The sequence below is a fragment of the Bison bison genome, unplaced genomic scaffold (assembly GCF_000754665.1).
Source record: "Bison bison bison isolate TAMUID 2011002044 unplaced genomic scaffold, Bison_UMD1.0 scf7180017864057, whole genome shotgun sequence".
Classification (NCBI taxonomy): domain Eukaryota; kingdom Metazoa; phylum Chordata; class Mammalia; order Artiodactyla; family Bovidae; genus Bison; species Bison bison.
This window is the reverse complement of record NW_011494629.1, coordinates 3099853-3120710: the sequence shown is the minus strand read 5'-3', so window position 1 is coordinate 3120710 and position 20858 is coordinate 3099853. Positions and strand designations below refer to the sequence as shown.

Sequence of the window (20858 nt, the reverse complement as noted above, 5' to 3'; positions counted from 1 at the left end):
CCACCATGCCCCTACCTTGGTATGAATCTAAGGGCAGAGGCGGCACCAGCCCATCTCAAAGGCTGGCCCTCCTCCTACCATCCACCACTGAAGGACTCCTGGAGGGCTTACCAGTGCAGCCTCATTCTTTTACATTCCTCAGACACCCCAGGGGAGCCACACCACCCTCCTCACCTCCTGGCTCTAGAAGCAGCACTGGAGGCTTTCACAGCACCTCTCAGCAGCAAGTCCTCCGACATTCACTCTTCATGGTCTTTCACAAAAAAGTAGAGTGGTTAACATTAACAAATGCAATAAGACAGCAAACACGGCATTGTCCCTTCACACAGGGCCTTAGCCCCCCTGCCCCTCTGCACAGAAGAAACAGTGTCTTCATTAAAGTCCCCCAGAGTCCTAAGTGCTGCACTGACCTGAGTCGCCAGTTTAAAGTAGAATGGGTGAAAACACTGTTTCCATCAAATGAAAGCCTCAGGGAAGGGGCTGAGGTGGAGTGTGAGAAGTGCAAAGGGTTGAGTCAAGACCCTCTAGCAAGACATACTCATCTTTAATTTTTTTCCCCCAAATAGAGGGTGATTGTTTTCAGACTGTTCACTCCAGTCAGAATAGGCAACAGGAGGCTGCCCAGCCTACCTCCTTGAGGGGCTGGGGTTTCAGAGCTCCACACACAAGAGATTCAGGATCCCCTGCATACCCTGGTGCTGGGCAAGACCATCCTCACCCCAGGCCAGCAACAAGGAACAACCTCAGGCCAAAACAACTCTGGCAGCTACCTACTTCCATGCACTCTGGAGCCTGCAACTTGACCATGAGAACAGGGCTCCATGCACACCCCTATGTGTGGAATCTCCAAAGCCCTGTACCCAGCATCCCACATGAATGAGAGGCATGTGTTATTTGAGTATCTTTTTGAACCTCTGAGTGAAGAAGTAAGAAGTAAATGGTAGGACAGGACTGAAGAATAAATTCTAGAAGAGCTGGCTTGATTCAAATAAGCATAATTCTCAATTTATCACAAAATTCCCCACAAAAATTATAATCAGCAAAATATTCTCATTTTTTGTATAGTATTTTCATACAATCTCATGGTTTCACTATTATATTACAATAAGCCTTCATTAGTCCCTCAAAATGATGATATAAATAATCTATACAACCTACCATAGAATAAAAAACTGAAGCCAAGATTCCCAACAGTTTTCATAGCAGCTGGGCACGCTTTTGTGACCCCAACAAGAACCCTCTTGGTGCCAGCCAGGCGTCGCTCGTCATGCAGAAGCAGGGCCGTGGGCAGCCCCGATGGGGAGGTGGTCCAGAATTACTCAAGGCCACCAACACCACACATCTTAGTGAAACCCGAATCAGGATGCTGACCCTGGCAGAAGTAGCTGAGGTTTCCCAAACATCCAAAAATGTCAGAACACAGAACTGGCAGACGCACAGGCACCCCACGACACCCACCCTGGGCATAGCAGCTCAGAGTTACAGCTCTGCTTTCAGCTTCCACAGCAGCAATTTCAGGTGGGAAAGGATACCTTGTTTCCCCTAAAGTTAAAGATAAAATCATTCAACACAAAATAGAAAGTCAGTGCTCGCATGAGTGGTGTCTACCCCTGCCCTGAGTCCCACGCTCCCTGCTGACCCTGAGCAGAGCAGTGGGTCCAGCACCTCCACACGGACTGTGAGTCCGCTGCTCAGAACTGACGTCCACATCAGCAACTCAGTGCTCTCCACAGCAGGGAACTACTAAACCTGCGCTGACACACGGCTTGTGTTGGAAGAGTGACCAGGTAACTCAGCTGGGAATGTTCCAGTAGTATCTGTGTTTTCTTCAAAGTCCAACTGTAAGGTGTATGTGACAATTCAAGTTTTCTATGTTAGGATTCTGGTGGTAGGAGATCCAAACCTGGGGTCTTATAAGGCTTTTTAGAGATTAGATGTGAACCCTGGGTGGAAAGGGAGAACTGCCCAGGGGGGCCTCCAGGGACACAGCACACTGCTGGGCTCATGTCCAACATTCCTTGTCCTGGAAGCTGTCTCTAATAGGGCATTCCATGTCTCCTAGAGGCAGTCCCACCTGAACAGGGCTTGAAAAGCAAAAACATTCACAGCCAGAAGTCACCCTACACAACAGAAAATAGCTCTATCATTCAACCTTCACATTCTGTGTTCAAGTTTCAAAGCCACTACAAGAAAAAGGTTAGACCTTATGGAGAACTAACGTGCAGTCTTCGCTTTCCTTGAACCTTGTCGACATCACGGTGGCATCTTTGGCATGTACGGTCTTTAAATAGTAGTTGACTATCTTGCTATCCAGTTTATACTGATGAGGAATGCTCTTGTAGGGCTTGAGGTCCAGGTCCAGCACAGACACAGAGAAGGCAAACCTAGATCTCGATGAAGGGACAACAGGCCTTTGATCGGAGCTGGAAGCAAAAGAGCAATTTCAGAATACACAAACCTCCCAAATCCTTTCAACTCAGCTCACAAAGAGCACCCGTTCTGTGCATCTATATGCATTCCATCTCTATCTGTGCCAGCTGTATGCCTCATGCTTGAAGCTTCTGCAAGAGAGGCACCTACTGTGATACCTACCAGCACACCAGATAAGAAAGGGTTAAAGTGCAGAAAGATGGAAAAGCAATTAAGTAGACTATGCAACTGATATTCCCCATATCCCAGTAGTATAAACAAACGCTAAAAATGTTACTTATCATGAGCCAAGTATTACAAAACCTAAGAAAAAGAAAGTAGATCTAGCCATACAACAGCCAAATGCATAAAATGTTAAGAACAGACTTCTCTTTACATATCTTTTCCCATGTCTGGTGAGAAACTCTTGCTCCTCTATGCTTTTTCACATTAGGAAAGAGAGGTCTGGTTTCATGTTTTGTTCTCAAATTGTGTCTGTAATGTTTTCTATTTTCTTAGGGTTTGGCTTTGTGGTTTTTCTAAATATTGGAATAGTTGTATGCTTATAACAAAATATAAACAATTACTTGTACTTAAAACCCTTGATGCGAAGAGCTGACTCACTGGGAAAAAACCCTGATGCTGGAAAAGACTGAGGGCAGAAGGAGAAGGGGACAACAGGATGAGATGGCTGAATAGCATCACCAACTCAATGGACATGAATTTGAGCAAATTCCAGGAGATAGTGAAGGACCAGGAAGCCTGGCATGCTGCAGTCCATAGGGTCACCAAGAGTCAGACATGACTTAGAACAACAGCAACAACCAAAACACTTGCAGGCTAGTTCTGAGTTTTGTACTAACATTTCTGTATATACCACTTAGCTCTCAAAGTGCTCTCAGTGTGCATCCAGATGATTGGTTAAATACATTATACAAGCTCGGTTTAGCCCGAGAGAGAAGTATTAAGGAGTTCTGGTTTCTCCATGCATACTATTCTAGATTTAGACATTATTAAAAACAAATAAATAAAATACCAATTTCTAAAGGTCCTGCCTGGGAGAGGGAAGGCAGATAAAAACATTCCTATCTAATAACCTAATTAAGGCCTAGACTCTCATTCAATTCCTGCTCAGAAATACTGTTTATAAGAAAAATGAATCCCTGGCTCAGTTGCTGGGGTCTTAGCTACTCCCTCCTGAACAGCAGAGAACATGTATACAAATTAAGGTCTTGCTTCTGAGTCTCACTCTCAGGGCCTGAAACCCAAGCTTCATGCACCTGGGCTAGGACAGTGAACATCTCTGGCCCTCACCAGGGCTGCACATTTTATAGGAAACCACACATCACATCAGAACCAACACCTGACAAGATGACGTGGATCAAGAAAAGAATCCATCACACAGAGTCTGGTGAGAGCATGGTGCAGGGCACTCCTGAGGAGCCTACTGGTCAGCCTCAAGCTCCCAGTGAGCCCAGATCTGAGTCTTCTGATAACTAAAATGCTTCTCTACCCTGTGGATGACACAGGTGCCCACATGCTTCAGAAGTTTCTGGACAAACATCCTCACTCCTCTCCAAACATGTCAATTTCTGTTGACCAGCTGTGGTCAAGGGTGTCAGGACTTCTGGCCCCCACCCCATCACATTTCTGTATCCTGACTATATCCTTCCTTCAGGAAGGGCTATAGATAGTAACATTTGTGTGCTTTTCTCTCACCTAACAACACTAGCTTAATCCAAATGGATTCCTGCTAAGCACTGGGAGCATTTTCTTAGGGGATAATAAGAGATTTCAACTAAACAACTCTTTTTTTTTTTTAAACAACTCTTTTAAAAAATATTTCAGTTATGCCCTATAAATGTCCCTCCGTGTTTCCTATCAGAAAGTGGACAATCCTATGCCTGCCAAGAAGCAGGACTCTTAGGAATGTTTAGTTCAGAAGCATCAAAAAACCGAGTGGCTGGCAGCCAGTTACAAGGTCACCTCGACCCAGGAACACCCATCAGAAGATTATGGAACATTCCACAAAACCGTGTGTGGGGTTTGGCACCCTGAAGATTAATGCTATCAATGAGAGAATTTAATCAGGTTCATCCTGAATTCCTAGGCAGAGATAGGATTGGATAATGATGCCCTGGGAGAGATGCTGCAAAGAGGAAACAGAACAATGGAATGTTGTTTTAAAGGCTTTGAAATGACTATAAAGGTTGGCACATCAGGACCTGGAAAAAGGAAGGAAAATAAGGCCTAGAGTAACCTACAGCTTCTTGGGCCTCTGAGCCATGATGGAAACTTGGGGTTTTCTTTGACAGAAAAGTATTTGCACCACAACATCTAAACTGCTTCTAAAGTCCTTGAGATATTTTCTTAGAAAACAGTAGTAATCTTGAATTTAACAGAACAAGCTTTTAAAATTATTCTCAAAAATGTCTTTTTGACTTGTTACAGTCTTCTAAAGAGCAAGAGTTAATAATCCCCATTGTATTAAGTAGGCCTTGGAAATTGGCCTTTGTTTATAGACATGATCCTTCAAGGGCCTCTCTCTTGCCAAGCCACAGAATCTTACTAGACCAAGGACATGTGACATAGCAGAAGGTGCCTCACCTTGCATCCTGCAGACAAGGAGAGAGTGCAATCATGATGGAGCAGTCCTTTGCAGTCATGGCAACCCGGTACTGCTGAACCTGCAGGGAAGGAGAAGTCAGTTCCATGGCACCCCCACACATACCTTTCCCAACTGGAGAGGTCCGGGAACTGGTCCCAGATCAGGGGTGGGTTAGGAAGACCCAGGCCCAAAGGGCTCCTTAGAGGCCATTCCCGCCCTCTGACCTCTCACTGTAGGCAGTGTATGGACCCTGATTCCAGAGACCTGGGACTTCAGCAAGAAGTCAGTCCACCTTGTAAGAAGAAGCAGTAGCCACACTGACAGCAGCGAGTATCTCCCTGGGCCTTTGTTGCTGCACGTGGGCTTTCTCTAGTTGCAAACAGCAGAGGCTACTCTCTAGTTGCAGTGCAGACTTCAGTAGTTGCAGCACAGGGGCTCATTAGTTGTGGCTTGTGAGTCCTAGAGCATGCAGGCTTTAGAAACTGGCACGTAGGCTCAGTAGTTGGAAGTCTCGGGCGCTAGATCATGGGTTTAGTTGCTCCATGGCAGGTGGAATCTTCCTGGACCAAGGATCGAACCCATGCTCTCTGCATTAGCAGGAGGATTCTTATCCACTGCGCCACCAGGAAAGTCTCATTTGAATTTTTTAGACTGCACAGCTCTCACTTTTACAGAAATAAACTAGTTACAAAAAAGTGGGCCCTACACATTATCACTAGCCTCAACATCTGTGTGATGGCAGATCATAACTTCTTGTCTCCCTTTCAGTCATTTCCTTCAATGAAACACATCAAGAGGACTGCCCTGAGACAACATTCAAGCTTCATTCCACAAGGCAGGAATGTGTGGGAAAGAGGGGAGAACCCCAAGTGTGGGTTACACAAGTGTGGCCCCAAGTGTGGCCTGCAAAAATCTTTACAGTAGGAGGAAAAAGAAGCTCTTCTCCTAATACTCATTTAGCTAAGAAATCAAGTATTTTACAATATATACACACACAAAAATCCAGTCTAAAACAATTACAGAGATAAATATTAAAAACAAAATATAAAATATTACATCCTAATCTGCAAGACTTAAAACATAAAAGCCATGAAAGACAAAGACATCTGAATACCTAAAAATAAAAAGCTTTTATTTGATATAGTTATAATCCAAATATAGAAACTTGAATAGGAGAAAATATCTGCAGCATTTAATAATCAACATCAAGAATATATACAAGATCTCCCTAGTGGTTCAGTGGTTAAGAATCCACTGTCCAATGCAGGAGGTTTGATCCCTGGTTGGGGAACTAAGGGCCCACATGCTGAGGGTCAGCTACTGAGCCTGTACCCTCTGGAACCTGCCTATCACAAGTAGAGAGCCCATGAACCATGATGAAGACATCTGTGCTGCAACTAAGACCCTACACAGCCAAGATACATTTAAAATATATATATAAAGTGCTACTATTCACAATACCTAAGACATGGAAACAACCTGAAAGTCCATTGACAGATGAATGGATAAAGATGTGGTACATATATACAGTGGAATACTACTCAGTCATAAAAAAGAACGAATGAAATAATTCCATTTGCAGCAACATGGATCCAACTAGAGATTATCATACTAAGTCAAGTAGATCAGAACGAGACAAATACCATATGATTTATTACTTAACACATGGAGTCTAAAATATGACAAAAATTTATCTATAAAAAACAGATTCACAGACATACTGAAGAGACTTGCTGTTGCTAAAGGAGTGGGGGTTAGGGGAAGGATGGACTGACAGTTTGGGATTAGCAGATGCAAACTATTATTAGAGAATGGATAAACAACAATGTATATCACAGAGAACTATATTCAATATCCTTAATAAGCCATAATGGAAAAAATATGAAAAAGAACCTATATACATTTATAACTGAATCACTTTGCTGTACAGCAGAAATTAACACTATATAAATCAATACTTCAATAAAATTTTTTTAAAATATATGAAATGCTAGATCAATATGTAAAAAGAAAACTAATCAAAAAAGATATGGACCAAAGAAATTGACAAGATAAAAAATAGCCAATACGTAGATAAGATGTTCAAATGTACTACTACTAATCAAGGAAATGCAAATTATAACTGTGAAAATTTTTGCTTTCATCACAAAAGTGTCTTATTTATATATATATATGAAAGGTCTAGACTTTCACTTCAAGCAATGCTGGAGTATAATCAGGGCCAACCCAACTGCTGAAGTAGAAAAAGCTAAACAAAATATCAAAAACACCTCCTTGAAGTCAGAGGTCACAAGACCAGTGAGAACTGCTTAACCATGGGGAGGACAAAGACCTTTTCTGCCTAGGGAGTGAATGACAATTCTGGAAGGCCAGCCAAGAGACACTTTAACCTTCAGGGCCATGGACAGGAACCATGATGAATCCCTGCTCTGGGTTAGTATCCAAATGTTGCAGCTTTAGACAGGGTGAGCCAGAAGTCAACAGGCCTTACCAGGAACTGCAACTCTGCTTCAAAGAGAACAGTCACCAAAGCTGGATTAAGATGGCCCCAGCCTGCTAATGCTTCCCAGGTCCCTGACAGAAGCAAACCTAAAATTCTCTCTAGAAGAAGATAACATCCTAGGCCTCAGATTATCTCTAAACTAATTATACAAATACAGTTTCTGACACACAGGCAAAACTACCCAGGCACAAAAGATGATGCCGTGAGAGAAAACCAGCAAACACACACACACACACACACAAATGAACCCCCCCAAAACCCACAATGGTAGAAAGAGGTATTTGGTATCATGGACTCCAGGTATCAGAGGTACCACACACACACATGCTGCTCGGCTCAAAGAAATAAAATTGAGAACTTCAGAGAACTGGAGACTATGGGGTTTCCCTTGTATGTTACTTGTCGCTTGTCCCTTGCTGCTTTTAATATTCTTTCTTTGTATTTAGTCTTTGTTAGTTTGATTAGTATGTGTCTTGATATGTTTCTCCTTCAGTTTATCCAGAATGGGACTCTTTGGGCCTCTTGGACTTGATTGACTATTTCCTTTTCCATGTTGGGGAAATTTTCAACTATAATCTCTTCAAAAATTTTCTCATAGCCTTTCTTTTTCTTTTCTTCTTCTGGGACCCCTATAATTTGAATGTTGGTGCGTTTGATATTGTCCCAGAGGTCTCTGAGACTATCCTCACTTCTTTTCATTCTTTCTTACTTTATTCTGCTCTTCAGAAGTTATTTCCACCATTTTATCCTCCAGCTCACTGATTCATTCTTCTGCTTCAGATATTCTGCTATTGATTACTTCCCTGGTGGCTCAGATGGTAAAGCGTCTGTCTTCAATGTGGGACACCTGGGCTCAATCTCTGGGTTGGGAAGATCCAATGGAGAAGGAAATGGCAATCCACTCCAGTACTATTGCCTGGAAAATCCCATGGACAGAAGAGCCTGGTAGGCTATAGTCCATGGGGTCACAAAGAGTCAGACATGACTGAGCGACTTCACTCACTCACTCAGAGTACTTTTAATTTCAGTACTTGTGTTGTTTGTATGTTTATTCTTTAATTCATAATACAAATTCATAATTTGTAAGTTTATTCTTTGTTAATTGATTCTTGCATTTTCTCCATTTTGTTTTCAAGGTTTTCAATCATCTTTACTATCATTATTCTGAATTCTTTTTCAGGTAGTTTGTCTATTTCCTCTTCATTTATTCCTCTTCTGTGTTTCTAGTTTGTTTCTTCATTTGTGTAGTATTTCTCTGCCTTTTCATTATTTTTTTTTAACTTATTGTGTTTGAGGTCTCCTTTTCTCAGGCTTCAGGGTTGAATTCTTTCTTCCTTTTGGTTTCTGCCCTTCTAAGGTTGGTCCAGTGGTTTGTTGTAAGCTTTGTATAGGGTGAGATTTGTGCTGAGTTTTTGTTTATTTGTTTGTTTTTCCTCTGATGAAGGCTGAGTGAGGTGGTAATCCTGTCTGCTGATGACTGGGTTTGTATTTTTGTTTTGTTTGTTGTTTAGATGAGGCATCCTGCACAGGGTGCTACTGGTGGTGGGTGATGCTGGGTCTTGTATTCAAGTGGTTTCCTTTGTGATACTCCCCAGGGTTAGTTCTCTGGTAGCCTAGGATCTTGGAGTCAGTGCTACCACTTCAAAGGCTCAGGGCTTGATCTCTGCCACTGGCGCCGCACCAGAGCTGTAGTCAGAGGGAGCAGGGAAAGAGCCAGGAGGAGCTGGGAGCCAGTGGAGCAAGCCAGAGGGGCAGGACGCAGGGCACGGATGTGTTTTTTCACAAATTGGTTTGTGGCAACCCTGCATCACACAAGTCCACTGGCACCATTTGCCAATAGCATTTCTTCATTTCATGTCTCTGTTACACTTTGGTAATTCTCACACTATTTAAAATTTCATTATATTATATTTGTTATAATGATCTGTAATCAGTGACCTTTGATGTTATTATTATAATTGTTTTAGAGCACCAGGAACTGGAATGACATAAAATGACAATCAACAAATGTGTGTTCTGACTGCAAATACTGACTGGCCATTCCCCTATTTCTCTTTCTTCCTCAGGCTCCCCATTCCCTTAGGCCAAATCAGGCCAATTAATAGCCCTACAAATGGCCTCTAAGTGTTCAAGTGATAGGAAGAGTCACAGGTCTCTTACTTTTAAATCAAAGCCTGGAAATAATCAAGCTTAGTAAGGAAGGCATGTTGAAAGCTGTGATAGACCAAAAACTAGGCCTCTTGCAACAAACAGCCAAGTTGTGAAAGCACAGGAAATGTTCTTGAAGGAAATTAAAAGTATTGCTCCAGTGAACACACAAATGCTAACAAAACAACTTATTGCTGATATAAAGTTTTAGTGGTCTAGATAGAAGATCAAACCAATCACAGAACATGAAAGCATTGGTCGCTCAGTCATGTCCAACTCTTTGAGAACCCTGCCATGACTGTACCCTGCTAGGCTCCTCTGTCCATGGAGTTCTCCAGACAAGAATACTGAAGCAGGTTGCCATTTCCTTCTCTAGGGGATCTTCCCAACCCAGAGGTCGAACCTGCATCTCTTATGTCTCCTGCATTGGTAGGCAGGATCTTTACCACTAGTGCCACCTGGGAAGCCCAAACCAATTAAACATTTCCTTAAACCAACGTCTAAGCCAGAGCAAGGTCATAACTCTCTTCAGTTCTATTAAGGATGAGAGAGGTAAGGAAGCTGCGAGAAAAATTTGAAGCTACCAGAGATTAGTTCATGAGGTTTAAGGAAAGAAGCCATCTCCATAACATAAAAGTGAAAGATGAGTCAATAAGGGCTGATGTAGAAGCTGCAGCTAGTTATCCAAAAGATATAGCTAAGATAATCCATGAAAGTTAAGCTACACTAAACAACAGATTTTCATTGTGGATGAAACAGACGTATCAGAAGAAAATACCACCTAGGACTTTAATAGCTAGAAAGAAGTCCACGTCTGGCTTCAAAGGACAGGTTGACTTTTGTTAGGTGCTAATGCCACTGGTGACTTTAAATTGAAGCCAGTGTTCGGAGAGGGCAATGGCACCCCACTCCAGTACTCTTGCCTGGAAAATCCCATGGATGGAGGAGCCTGGTGGGCTGCCATCTGTGGGGTCGCTAAGAGTCGGACACGACTGAGCAACTTCACTTTCACTTTTCACTTTCATGTACTGGAGAAGGAAATGGCAACCTACTTCAGTGTTCTTGCCTGGAGAATCCCAGGGAAGAGGGAGCCTGATGGGCTCATCTATGGGGTCGCACGGAGTCGGACACGACTGAAACGACTTAGCAGCAGCAGCAGCAGCAGTGTTCATTTACCATTCCAAAATTCCTAGGGCCCTTGAGAATTATGCTCCGTCTATTCTGCCTTTGCTCTATAAATGGAACAACAAAGCCTGGATGACAGCACATCTGTTTACAACATAGTGTACTAAATATTTTAAGCCCACTGTTGGGGACTACTGCTTAGAAAAAAAAGATTCCTTTCAAAATATTACTGCTCATTGACATCCAAGAGCTCTGATGGGAGATGTACAATGAGATTACAATGTTTTCATGCCAGCTAACAAAACATCCACTGTTTCCCCATCTATTTCTCATGAAGTGATGGGACCAGATGCCATGATCTTAGTTTTCTGAACGTTGAGCTTTAAACCAACTTTTTCACTCTCCTCTTTCACTTTCATCAAGAGGCTTTTTTGGGCTCCAAAATCACCGCATATGGTGATTGTAGCCATGAAATTAAAAGATGCTTACTCCTTGGAAGGAAAGTTATGACCAACCTAGATAGCATATTAAAAAGCAGAGATGATATTACTTTGCCAACAAAGGTCAGTCTAGTCAAGGTTATGGTTTTTCCACATCCATGGTATGGATGTGAGAGTTGGACTGTGAAGAAAGCTGAGCGCCAAATAACTGATGCTTTTGAACTATGGTGTTGGAGAAGACTCTTGAGAGTCCCTTGGACTGCAAGGAGATCCAACCAGTCCATCCTAAAGGAGACCAGTCCTGGGTGTTCATTGGAAGGACTGATGCTGAAGCTGAAACTCCAATACTTTGGCCACCTCATGCAAAGAATTGACTCATTGGAAAAGACCCTGATGCTGGGAGGGATTGGGGGCAGGAGGAGAAGGGGACGACAGAGGATGAGATGGCTGGATGGCATCACCAACTTGATGCACAGGAGTTTGGGTGAACTCTGGGAGTTGGTGATGGACGAGGAGGCCTGGCGTGCTGCGATTTGTGGGGTCACAAAGAGTTGGACATGACTAAGCGACTGAACTGAACTGAATACAACATCCATTCCATAGCCCATGAATCAAGGAGTGATCTCAGCTTTTAAGTCTTACCAGTTACATTTTGTTAGGCTGTAGCTGCTACAGATAGTGAATTCTTCTGATGGATCTGGGCAGTCAACTGAAAACCTTCTGGAAAGGATTCCCCATTCTAGATACCATTAAGAACATTCATGATTAATGAGACAAAGTGAAAAGATCAACAATAACAGTTTAGAAGAAGCTGATTCCAGCCCTCATGGATGTCTTTGAGAGTTCAAGACTTCAGTGGAAGAAGTAACTGTCGATGTGGTAGAAACAGCAAGAGATCTAGAATTAGAAATGAAGCCTCAAGATGTGACTGCATTGCACATCATAAAAATTTTATTTTTATGATAAAATTTTACTGGATAAGGATTTGTTTCTTATGGATGAGCAAAAAGAAACTGTTTTCTTGAGATGGAATCTACAAGAAAAGATGCAGTGAAGATTGCTGAAACAAGAGAATATTTAGACTATGACATAAATTTAGTTGGTAAAGCAGTGGCAGAGTTTGAGAGGACTGACTGCAAGTTTTGAAAGAAGTTCTACTGTGGTAAAGTGCTCTCAAAGAGATTTCATGCTTCAGATAAATCATTCATCAAAGAAAGAATCAACCAATGCATCAAAGTTCATTGTTATCTTAAGAAATTGCCACAGCTACCCCAACCTCCAGCAACCACTACCCTGATCAGTCATTAGCCATGAACACAGAGGCAAGGCCCTCCACCAACAAAAAGATTACCTGCTATAGGCTTAGGTAATGGTCAACATTTTTTAGCAATAATGTATCTTTTAATTAGCTACATTCTTTAGACATAATGCTGTTGTATACTTAATAGAGTATAATATAGTGTAAACATGACTTTAATATGCACTAGAAAGCCAAAAAATTCACATAACTCACTTTATTAAGATATTTGCTATATTGTAGTGGTCTGGAACCAAACCCACAATATCTCTGAGGTATACCTGTAACCACATTAACAGAAAATAGAAAAGTCACATGGTCTTCTCAATAGGAATAGAAAAGGCATTGAATAACTCAACACCCACTCCTAAAAAATCTCCTAACAAATCAGGAATAGAAAGGAACTTCCTCAATTTGATAAAGGTTATTTATTTTCAAGTAAACCAGGGCTTCCCTGGTGTTTCAGTGATAAAGAATCTTCATGCCAATGCAGGAGACATAGGTATGATCCCTGATCCAGGCAGATCTGACATGGTGTAGGGCAATTAAGCCTGTGCGCCACAACTATTGAGCCTGTGCTCCAGGGCCTGGCAACCAAAACTACTAAGCCCATGTGCTGCAGCTACTGAAACCCATGCACCCTGGAGCCCATGCTCAGCAACAAGCGAAGCCACCACAGTGAGAAACCCATGCATTTCAACAAAAAGTAACCCCTGCTCACTGCAACTAGAGAAAGCCGTGTGTGCAGCAACAAAGACACAGCACAGCCAAAAGTAAAATAAATAAATAAAATTATTAAAAATAATAATAATAAACCAAACATCAAAAAAGCCTACAGTAAACAATTTAATGGTAAATGCTTTCTCTTTAAGACTGGGAACAAAACTAGAATTTCCACTATCAGAAATTAGTTAGGCAAAACAAGTAAAACGTATACATATCAGAAAGAGGAAAAAAATCAAATTCACAAACAATATTTTATATATATAGTTAGAATTAGTGGCTTCAACAAGCCTGACAGATAAAAAACACATCAAGGTAGAAAAATCAATTGCATTTCTATATATCCACAATAAACACTTAAAGTGAAACAATAAGATACAATCTATATCTAAAACCATCAAATATCTAGAAATATATCTAGTAAAATATATGATCTCTCTAAAAAAAACTATAAAATGTTTTTATCAGATTTTAAATAATACTTAATAAAAAGAAAATGCCCATGTTGGGGACTCAATCTTGTATCAACTCTTTTCATCATTTTAGTGCCAAATCAATCAAAATCCCAACAGGTTTGTTGTTGCTTTCCCTTGTAGAACTGAACAAGTTGACTTTTTTTTTTTTTGAGGTACAGTTGATATACAGTGTAAGCTGATGTAAGTTTCAGGTATACAACATAATGAGTCACAAACAACTGAAAAATAATTAATCTTCCAAATATACAAGCAGCTCATGCAACTCAATACCAGAAAAAGAAACAACGAAAAAGTGGGCAGAAGACCTAAACAGACATTTCTCCAAAAAAGACACAAATGGCTAATAAACACATGAAAAGATGCTTAACATCACTCACTATTAGAGAAATGCAAATCAAAACTACCATGAGGTATCATCTCACACTGGTCAGAATGGCCGCCATCAAAAAGTCTGCAAAGCATAAATGTTGGAGAGGGTGTGGAGAAAAGGGAACCCTCTTGAACTGTAGGTGGGAATGTAAATTGACACAGTCACTAGGGAAGATAGTATGCCTATGGCCAACTCATGTTGATGTATGGCAAAAACCATCAAAATACTGTAAAGTAATTATCCTCCAATTAAATTTAAAAAAATTATACCCCATTTATAGCTATTTTATAGCTATTATTAATTATCAGCTATATAACCTGTGTTGTACAATATATCCTTGTAGCTTATTTATTTTATACATAGTAGTCTGTACCTCTTAATCCCCACCCCTACTTTGCCTGTCCCTCATCTCTCTCCCCACAGGTAACTACTCATTTGTTCTCTATATCTGTGGGAAGTGTTTCTTTTTTGAACAAGTTGATTCTAAAATTTATATAGATAAGCAAACGGTCAAGAAGAGCCAAGGCATTAATTAAAGGAAAGACATTCTTGAAGAAAGTATATAAGAATTTACCCTATTGGGTATCAAAGATTAATTATGACTCTATAGTGATCAGGACAATTCCTAAGACTCTAGGACAATGTCATATGAAAATAAAACCTTACCTCATGCCACACCAAAAATCAACTGCAAAAGTATCCACCAAATGCGAAAGGCAAAACAATAAGGTTTCTCAAATATCTGGAGGACCTTAAGGTAGATAAAACACAGAGAAAGACTACTAAAGAAAGAAAAAGATGTAAATTAATCTTAAACTTATGACCTTCCCTTCTGAAAGGGACAAACTTCATTAAGAGAGTAAAATGGCTAGTGGAAGAAGATATCTGTAACACATATATCTGACAGTGGACTTCTTGACTTCTTTCCAGAACACATAAAGAATTCCTTCAAACCAATAAGAAAAAGACAACCCTACCAAAAAAACAAACAAAACTGGGAAGAGACTTAAATGCGTGCCTCGTGGAAAAGGAAATAGACCAATAAACATATGAAAAGGTGCTTAATCTCATTGCCCAATAAACCACTATTACCCACTCACCAGAATGACTAAAATTAAAAAGACCCACAAACAAGTGGCAGAGAGGGTGTGGGGCCACAGGAACTACCCTAGCCTGTCAAACTACCTTAGCCAGTTGTAGGGAATATAAACTGTTTCACAGTATCTGCTAAAGCTGAATATGCTCACATCTCTGGCCCAGAAATTGCACTCCTAGGAATATACCCAAGAGAAATGTATGTGCATGTTCACTAAGAGATCTGCACAAGACTGTTTTGCGAAACCTTTATTTGTAACAGTCAAACTGGGAGCAACTCAAATATCTGTCAACCATAGAATGGGTGAACTGTAGCATATCCATTTAAATACATCACTATGAAACAATGAAAATATGGAAATGCATGCAATAATATTAGTAAATTTCATACATGTCATACAGAACTTTAAAAAAAAGAGATATACTTGATTCTGTAATTATAAAGTTCAAACACATAAACTAAAATATAGGTATGGAAGCCAATACAATAGTTAACTTGAGGGAAAAATGCAAGAGTAATAACTTACAGGAAACCGACAGGGATTCTAATTAGCTGCCAGTATTTCATATTCAAACCTAACTGGTAGTTCTCCAAGAGTTTTCTTTATGACAAATAATTGAGCTGTACATCTTTTGCTGTGCACTTTTATATGTTGCTGTATTCCACAATACAATTAATGAATAAAAAGCTTAGAAAATTAAAATTTTAAATACTAAAAATATAAATTATTTTTGAGGGCATGTGGAAAACAGGGCCCTCGACTATTACAGGAAGGAACATAAATTGGCAAAGTCTTTTTCAGGAGGACAATATGACAGGATCTAACAAAAATAAATCTAGCATTTTAACTTCTAAAAATCTCACTGGCAGATTATGAGTAAGTGCACAAGGGTTAAAGTAACAAAATGTAAACGTTATTTTTAATAGTAACAAATTAAAGATAACACTCAAACAAATTACAATTAGTTATATGACCACACTAACAAGAACAACACTTTTGGGAGTATAGAGAACTTCCAAGGTCCCTCCGACAAAACAGTGGTATCCCTATTAACACTGTTAATGCACTGCTAGGCTTGCAGAAGGTAAGGGAAATCCCCAACCCAATCCCCTCTTCTCACTGTCAGTCCCAAAAGAATTGAAACTAGAGGTTTGAGCAAAGAGCAATAGAGAAGGCTGAGCTGCCCTGTAGGCAACGTCAGTGTAGGTATGGTTTCTAGGAATAAGCCCTAGAGTACAGCATCTAAACCCGAGACTTCCCCCTTAAGCCAAAGATCCATATTTTCTCTGGAGAAAAGCATTCCCTATTTAGGTCCCCAGGATTCTCATAGATTAAGGTCAAACAAACATGAGCTCATGATCATACAACTTTAAAAACCCAAGCAGCATGGATGAGCTGGCCAAAATAACAAGAGATTATTAATTTTTTAACCTCCAAGGTTTTATTGTATCTTTTAAGATACAGAATATAAAATATCTATTTATTAAAGAAATAAAAGATGGAGTTTAAAAATGGGCAAGCAACAAGGAACTATGAACAATACCAAGCAGATGTGAAAATCAACCAAACAGAACTCTGAGAAATTAAAAGGTAGGTATATACTGAAATGGAAAACTCAATGATCAATAAATTAACAGATTAGACAAAGATGAAGACAAAATCACTGAACTGGAAGGCAGAACTAAAGAAAATGATAAAATGAGGTCTGCTATATATCTAATTATAGAGTCTAAGAAGAAAAGAACAGGATAATGGAGAAGAGAGAATATCTGATGAGAAAATGGCTGAGAATTTCCCAGAACTAATAAAAGACATATCCACAAATACAGAAAGCACAACACAAACCAAGCAAAATAAATTAAAAGTACACCACACTGAATCACACTGCATTAAAATGTCAAATTAAATAAATAGACTTTAAAAGCAACTATAGAGGAAAAAAATCACCTTTGAGAAAAGGCAGTTAGACAAACAGAAAACATCTTAGCAGCAACATCCACAGTCAGGTAATATTGCATAAAATGATTAAATGCTAAGAGAAAAACAATCAAGCCTTTCTTTAAACCCAGAAAAAAATTACTCTTTAAAACTATGATAAAATACAAATACTGTATATCCAGATAAACAGATACAAAGATAATTTACCAAAAGATATTCACTAATGTAACTTCTAAAGGATATACTTCAAGAAGAGGAAGACTGTAAACTATATGCCAATAAATTAGACAACTTAGATAAAATGGAAAAATTCCTTAAAAGATATGAAATAACAAAACTGCCTCAAGAAGAAATAGATAGCAAAATTATACCTATAAGTAGTAAAGAGACTCAACTGGGTATCAAAACATTACCAACAAACAAAAGCCCAGACCCAGATGGCTTCACTAGTGAATTCCATCAAATAAAGAATTACCATCAATCCTTCTCAAATCCCCCCCAACCCCCAGAAAAAAACAGGCTGAAAAAATACTTCCCAATTCATTCGACAAGGCCAGAATTACAGATCCATACCTCTTATGAGTACAAACACAAAAAGCCTCAACAAAATAATAGCAAATTGAACCCAGCAATACACAAGACTTATATGCCATGACCAAGTGGGGTTTATCCCAGGAATGCAAGGTTGGTTTTAATATCCAAAAATGAATATGTCATATCTATAGAATAAAAAACAAAAACCACACGATAATATCATAATAAATATCAACTGATGCAGAAAAAACGTTTGACAAAATACAACGTCCTTTCATGATAAAATCATTCAACAAATTAAGAAGGGAACTTCTCCAACCTGATCAATATACAAAAAGCCCAAAGTTAACATTATACATAATGATGAAAGACTGAACACTATCCCAGAAACCAGTAACAAATCAGACAGGGATGTCTGTTCTTACATTTAACACTGCACTACAAGTTCTAGCCAAGTGCTATTATGCAGGAAAAAGACGTAGAAGGCCACCAAATTGGAAAGAAAGTAGAAAAACTATCACTAAATGATCTTCTATAGAGACAATCCTAAGGAATTCACTAAAAACAACTCATTTAAAACCTAATAAACTTGGCAAGGTTGTAAGCTACAAAATCAATATAAAAAAACAAACAACTTCATTTACAACAGCATCAAAAAGACAACATTCAGGAATAAACTTAATAAAGTACAGAATGTATCTCTGAAAAGATTGTTGAAATAAAAACAAAGATCTAAATAAATGGAACAGCATCCCATGTGAACAAACTGGAAGACTTACTGTTGTGAAGATGGCCATACATACTATGCAAGCAAAGTGCAGACTCACCACAATCCCTATCACAGTCACAGCTGGTTTCTTTGTAGAACTTGGCAAGCTGATTCTAAAATTCACAATGGAATTACAAGGGGCTCCAAATAGCCAAAACAATATTGGAAAAGAGCAATTTCAAAACTTATTAAAAAGCAACGGTAATCAAGAGATGTACAAGCATAAGTATAGATATATAGATATATATATATCATTGGCACACAAATGAATATCAAGAAATAAACCCATACATTTAGGGGTAAAAAAAAATAGTCTCTCAACAAATGGTGCTGAGATAACCGAATATCCACATACCAAGAATGAAAGTGGATCCCTACCACAAATCATATATAAAATTAACTCAAAATGGATCTAAGAACAAAATTTAAGAGCTAAAACTCTTTAAAGAAACAGGAAAATAATCATGACTTTTGATTTAGCAATGAATTCTTAAATATGACATCAAAAGCATGAACAACAACAACAAAAAACAGATAAACTAGACTTCATCAAAGTTAAAAACTTTCTCATTTCCTACTCCAGGAGATCTTCCTGACCCAGGGATCAAACCCCCATCTCCTACATCTCCTGGATTGGCAGGTGGATTCTTTACCGCGGAGCTACCTGGGAAGCTCACTATGCAGTATACTTGAAACTAACATAATATTGTATGTCAAATAAACAAAATGTTTAAATTGCAGATATTTTGTAACAAGGAACATGATCAAAAAACTGAAAAGGACTCTGACAGAAACTTCATATATTTGCAAATCATATATCTAATAAGGGCCTACTATCCACAATGGACAGAATTCTTACAACTCGACAATGAAACAACACAATTAAAAAGTAAGCAAAGGATCTGAATAGACATTTCCCCAAAGAAAAATACAAATGGGCAATAAGCACAAGAAAAAATGCTTAGTCTTCAGGGAAATGCAGGCAATGGCACCCTACTCCAGTACTCTTGCCTGGAAAATCCCATGGATGGAGGAGCCTGGTAGGCTGCAGTCCATGGGGTCGCGAAGAGTCGAACACAACTGAGCGACTTCCCTTCACTTTTCACTTTCATGCACTGGAGAAGAAAATGGCAACCCACTCCAGTGTTCTTGCCTGGAGAATCCCAGGGACGGGGGAGCCTGGTGGGCTGCCGTCTATGGGGTCACACAGAGTCAGACACGACTGAAGCGACTTAGCAGCAGCAGCAGGGAAATGCAAATCTAAACCACAATGAGATACCATTTCATACCCATCAGGGTGGCTAAAAACCAAAGGGCAGGTAACAAGTGTTGTCAAAGACAGAAAGGAGCTGGAACCCTGTATACTGCTGGTGGGGATGTAAAATGGTACAGCCATTTTGAAAAAAGGTCTGGCAGTTCCTAAAAAGTTAAACATAAGTTACCACTTGACCCAGCAACTGCACTCTTAAGTATATGCCCAAGAAAAGTAAAAATATGCCCACACAAAAATTTATACACACATTTATAGCAACATTATTCATAATAGCCAAAAAGTGAAAACAATCTAAATGCTCATCAAACAAAAGGTAGTAGCTCTATAGAATTAAATACTGTTCAGTCACAGAAAGAAATGAAGAACTGATACCTGCCACAACAACAGAAGCAGAAGATATTAAGAAGAGGTGGCAAGAATACACAGAAAAACTGTACAAAAAAGATCTTCACAACCCAGATAATCATGATGGTGTGATCACTCACCTAGAGCCAGACATCCTGGAATGTGAAGTCAAGTGGGCCTTAGAAAGCATCACTAGGAACAAAGCTAGTGAAGGTAATGGAATTCCAGTTGAGCTATTTCAAATCTTGAAGGATGATGCTGTGAAAGTGCTGCATGCAATATGCCAGCAAATTTGGAAAACTCAACAATGGCCACAGGACTGGAAAAGGTCAGTTTTCATTCCAATCCCAAAGAAAGGCAATGCCAAAGAATGCTCCAACTACCACACAATTGCACTCATCTTGCACGCTACTAAAGTAATGCTCAAAATTCTCCAAGCCAGGCTTCAGCAGTACGTGAACCGTGAAATTCCAGATGTTCAAGCTGGTTTTAGAAAAGGCAGAGGAACCAGAGATCAAATTGCCAGTATCCGCTGGATCATGGAAAAAGCAAGAGAGTTCCAGAAAAACATCTATTTCTGCTTTATTGACTATGCCAAAGCCTTTGACTGTGTGGATCACAATAAACTGTGAAAAATTCTGAAAGAGATGCCTCTTGAAAAACCTATATGCAGGTCAGGAAGCAACAGTTAGAACTGGACATGGAACAACAGACTGGTTCCAAATAGGAAAAGGAGTACGTCAAGGCTGTGTATTGTCACCCTGCTTATTTAACTTATATGCAGAGTACATCATGAGAAACGC

At 39.6% G+C, this 20858-nt stretch overlaps 1 protein-coding gene across 3 annotated transcripts in view; it reads right to left on the bottom strand.

Annotated features, from left to right (window-relative positions):
- Nucleotides 1–593: 593 nt before the first annotated feature.
- IPPK (inositol 1,3,4,5,6-pentakisphosphate 2-kinase) overlaps nt 594–20858 on the bottom strand; it is a 59261-nt gene continuing 38996 nt past the window's right edge. For all 3 annotated transcript variants that reach the window (XM_010835992.1, XM_010835990.1, XM_010835989.1), the window contains 2 exons: nt 5017–5096; nt 594–2423 (listed from right to left, as the gene is read on the bottom strand). In XM_010835992.1, coding sequence (XP_010834294.1) covers nt 2198–2423; nt 5017–5096 — 306 coding nt within the window. In that variant the 3' untranslated portion in view covers nt 594–2197. The remainder of the gene's footprint in view (nt 2424–5016; nt 5097–20858) is intronic.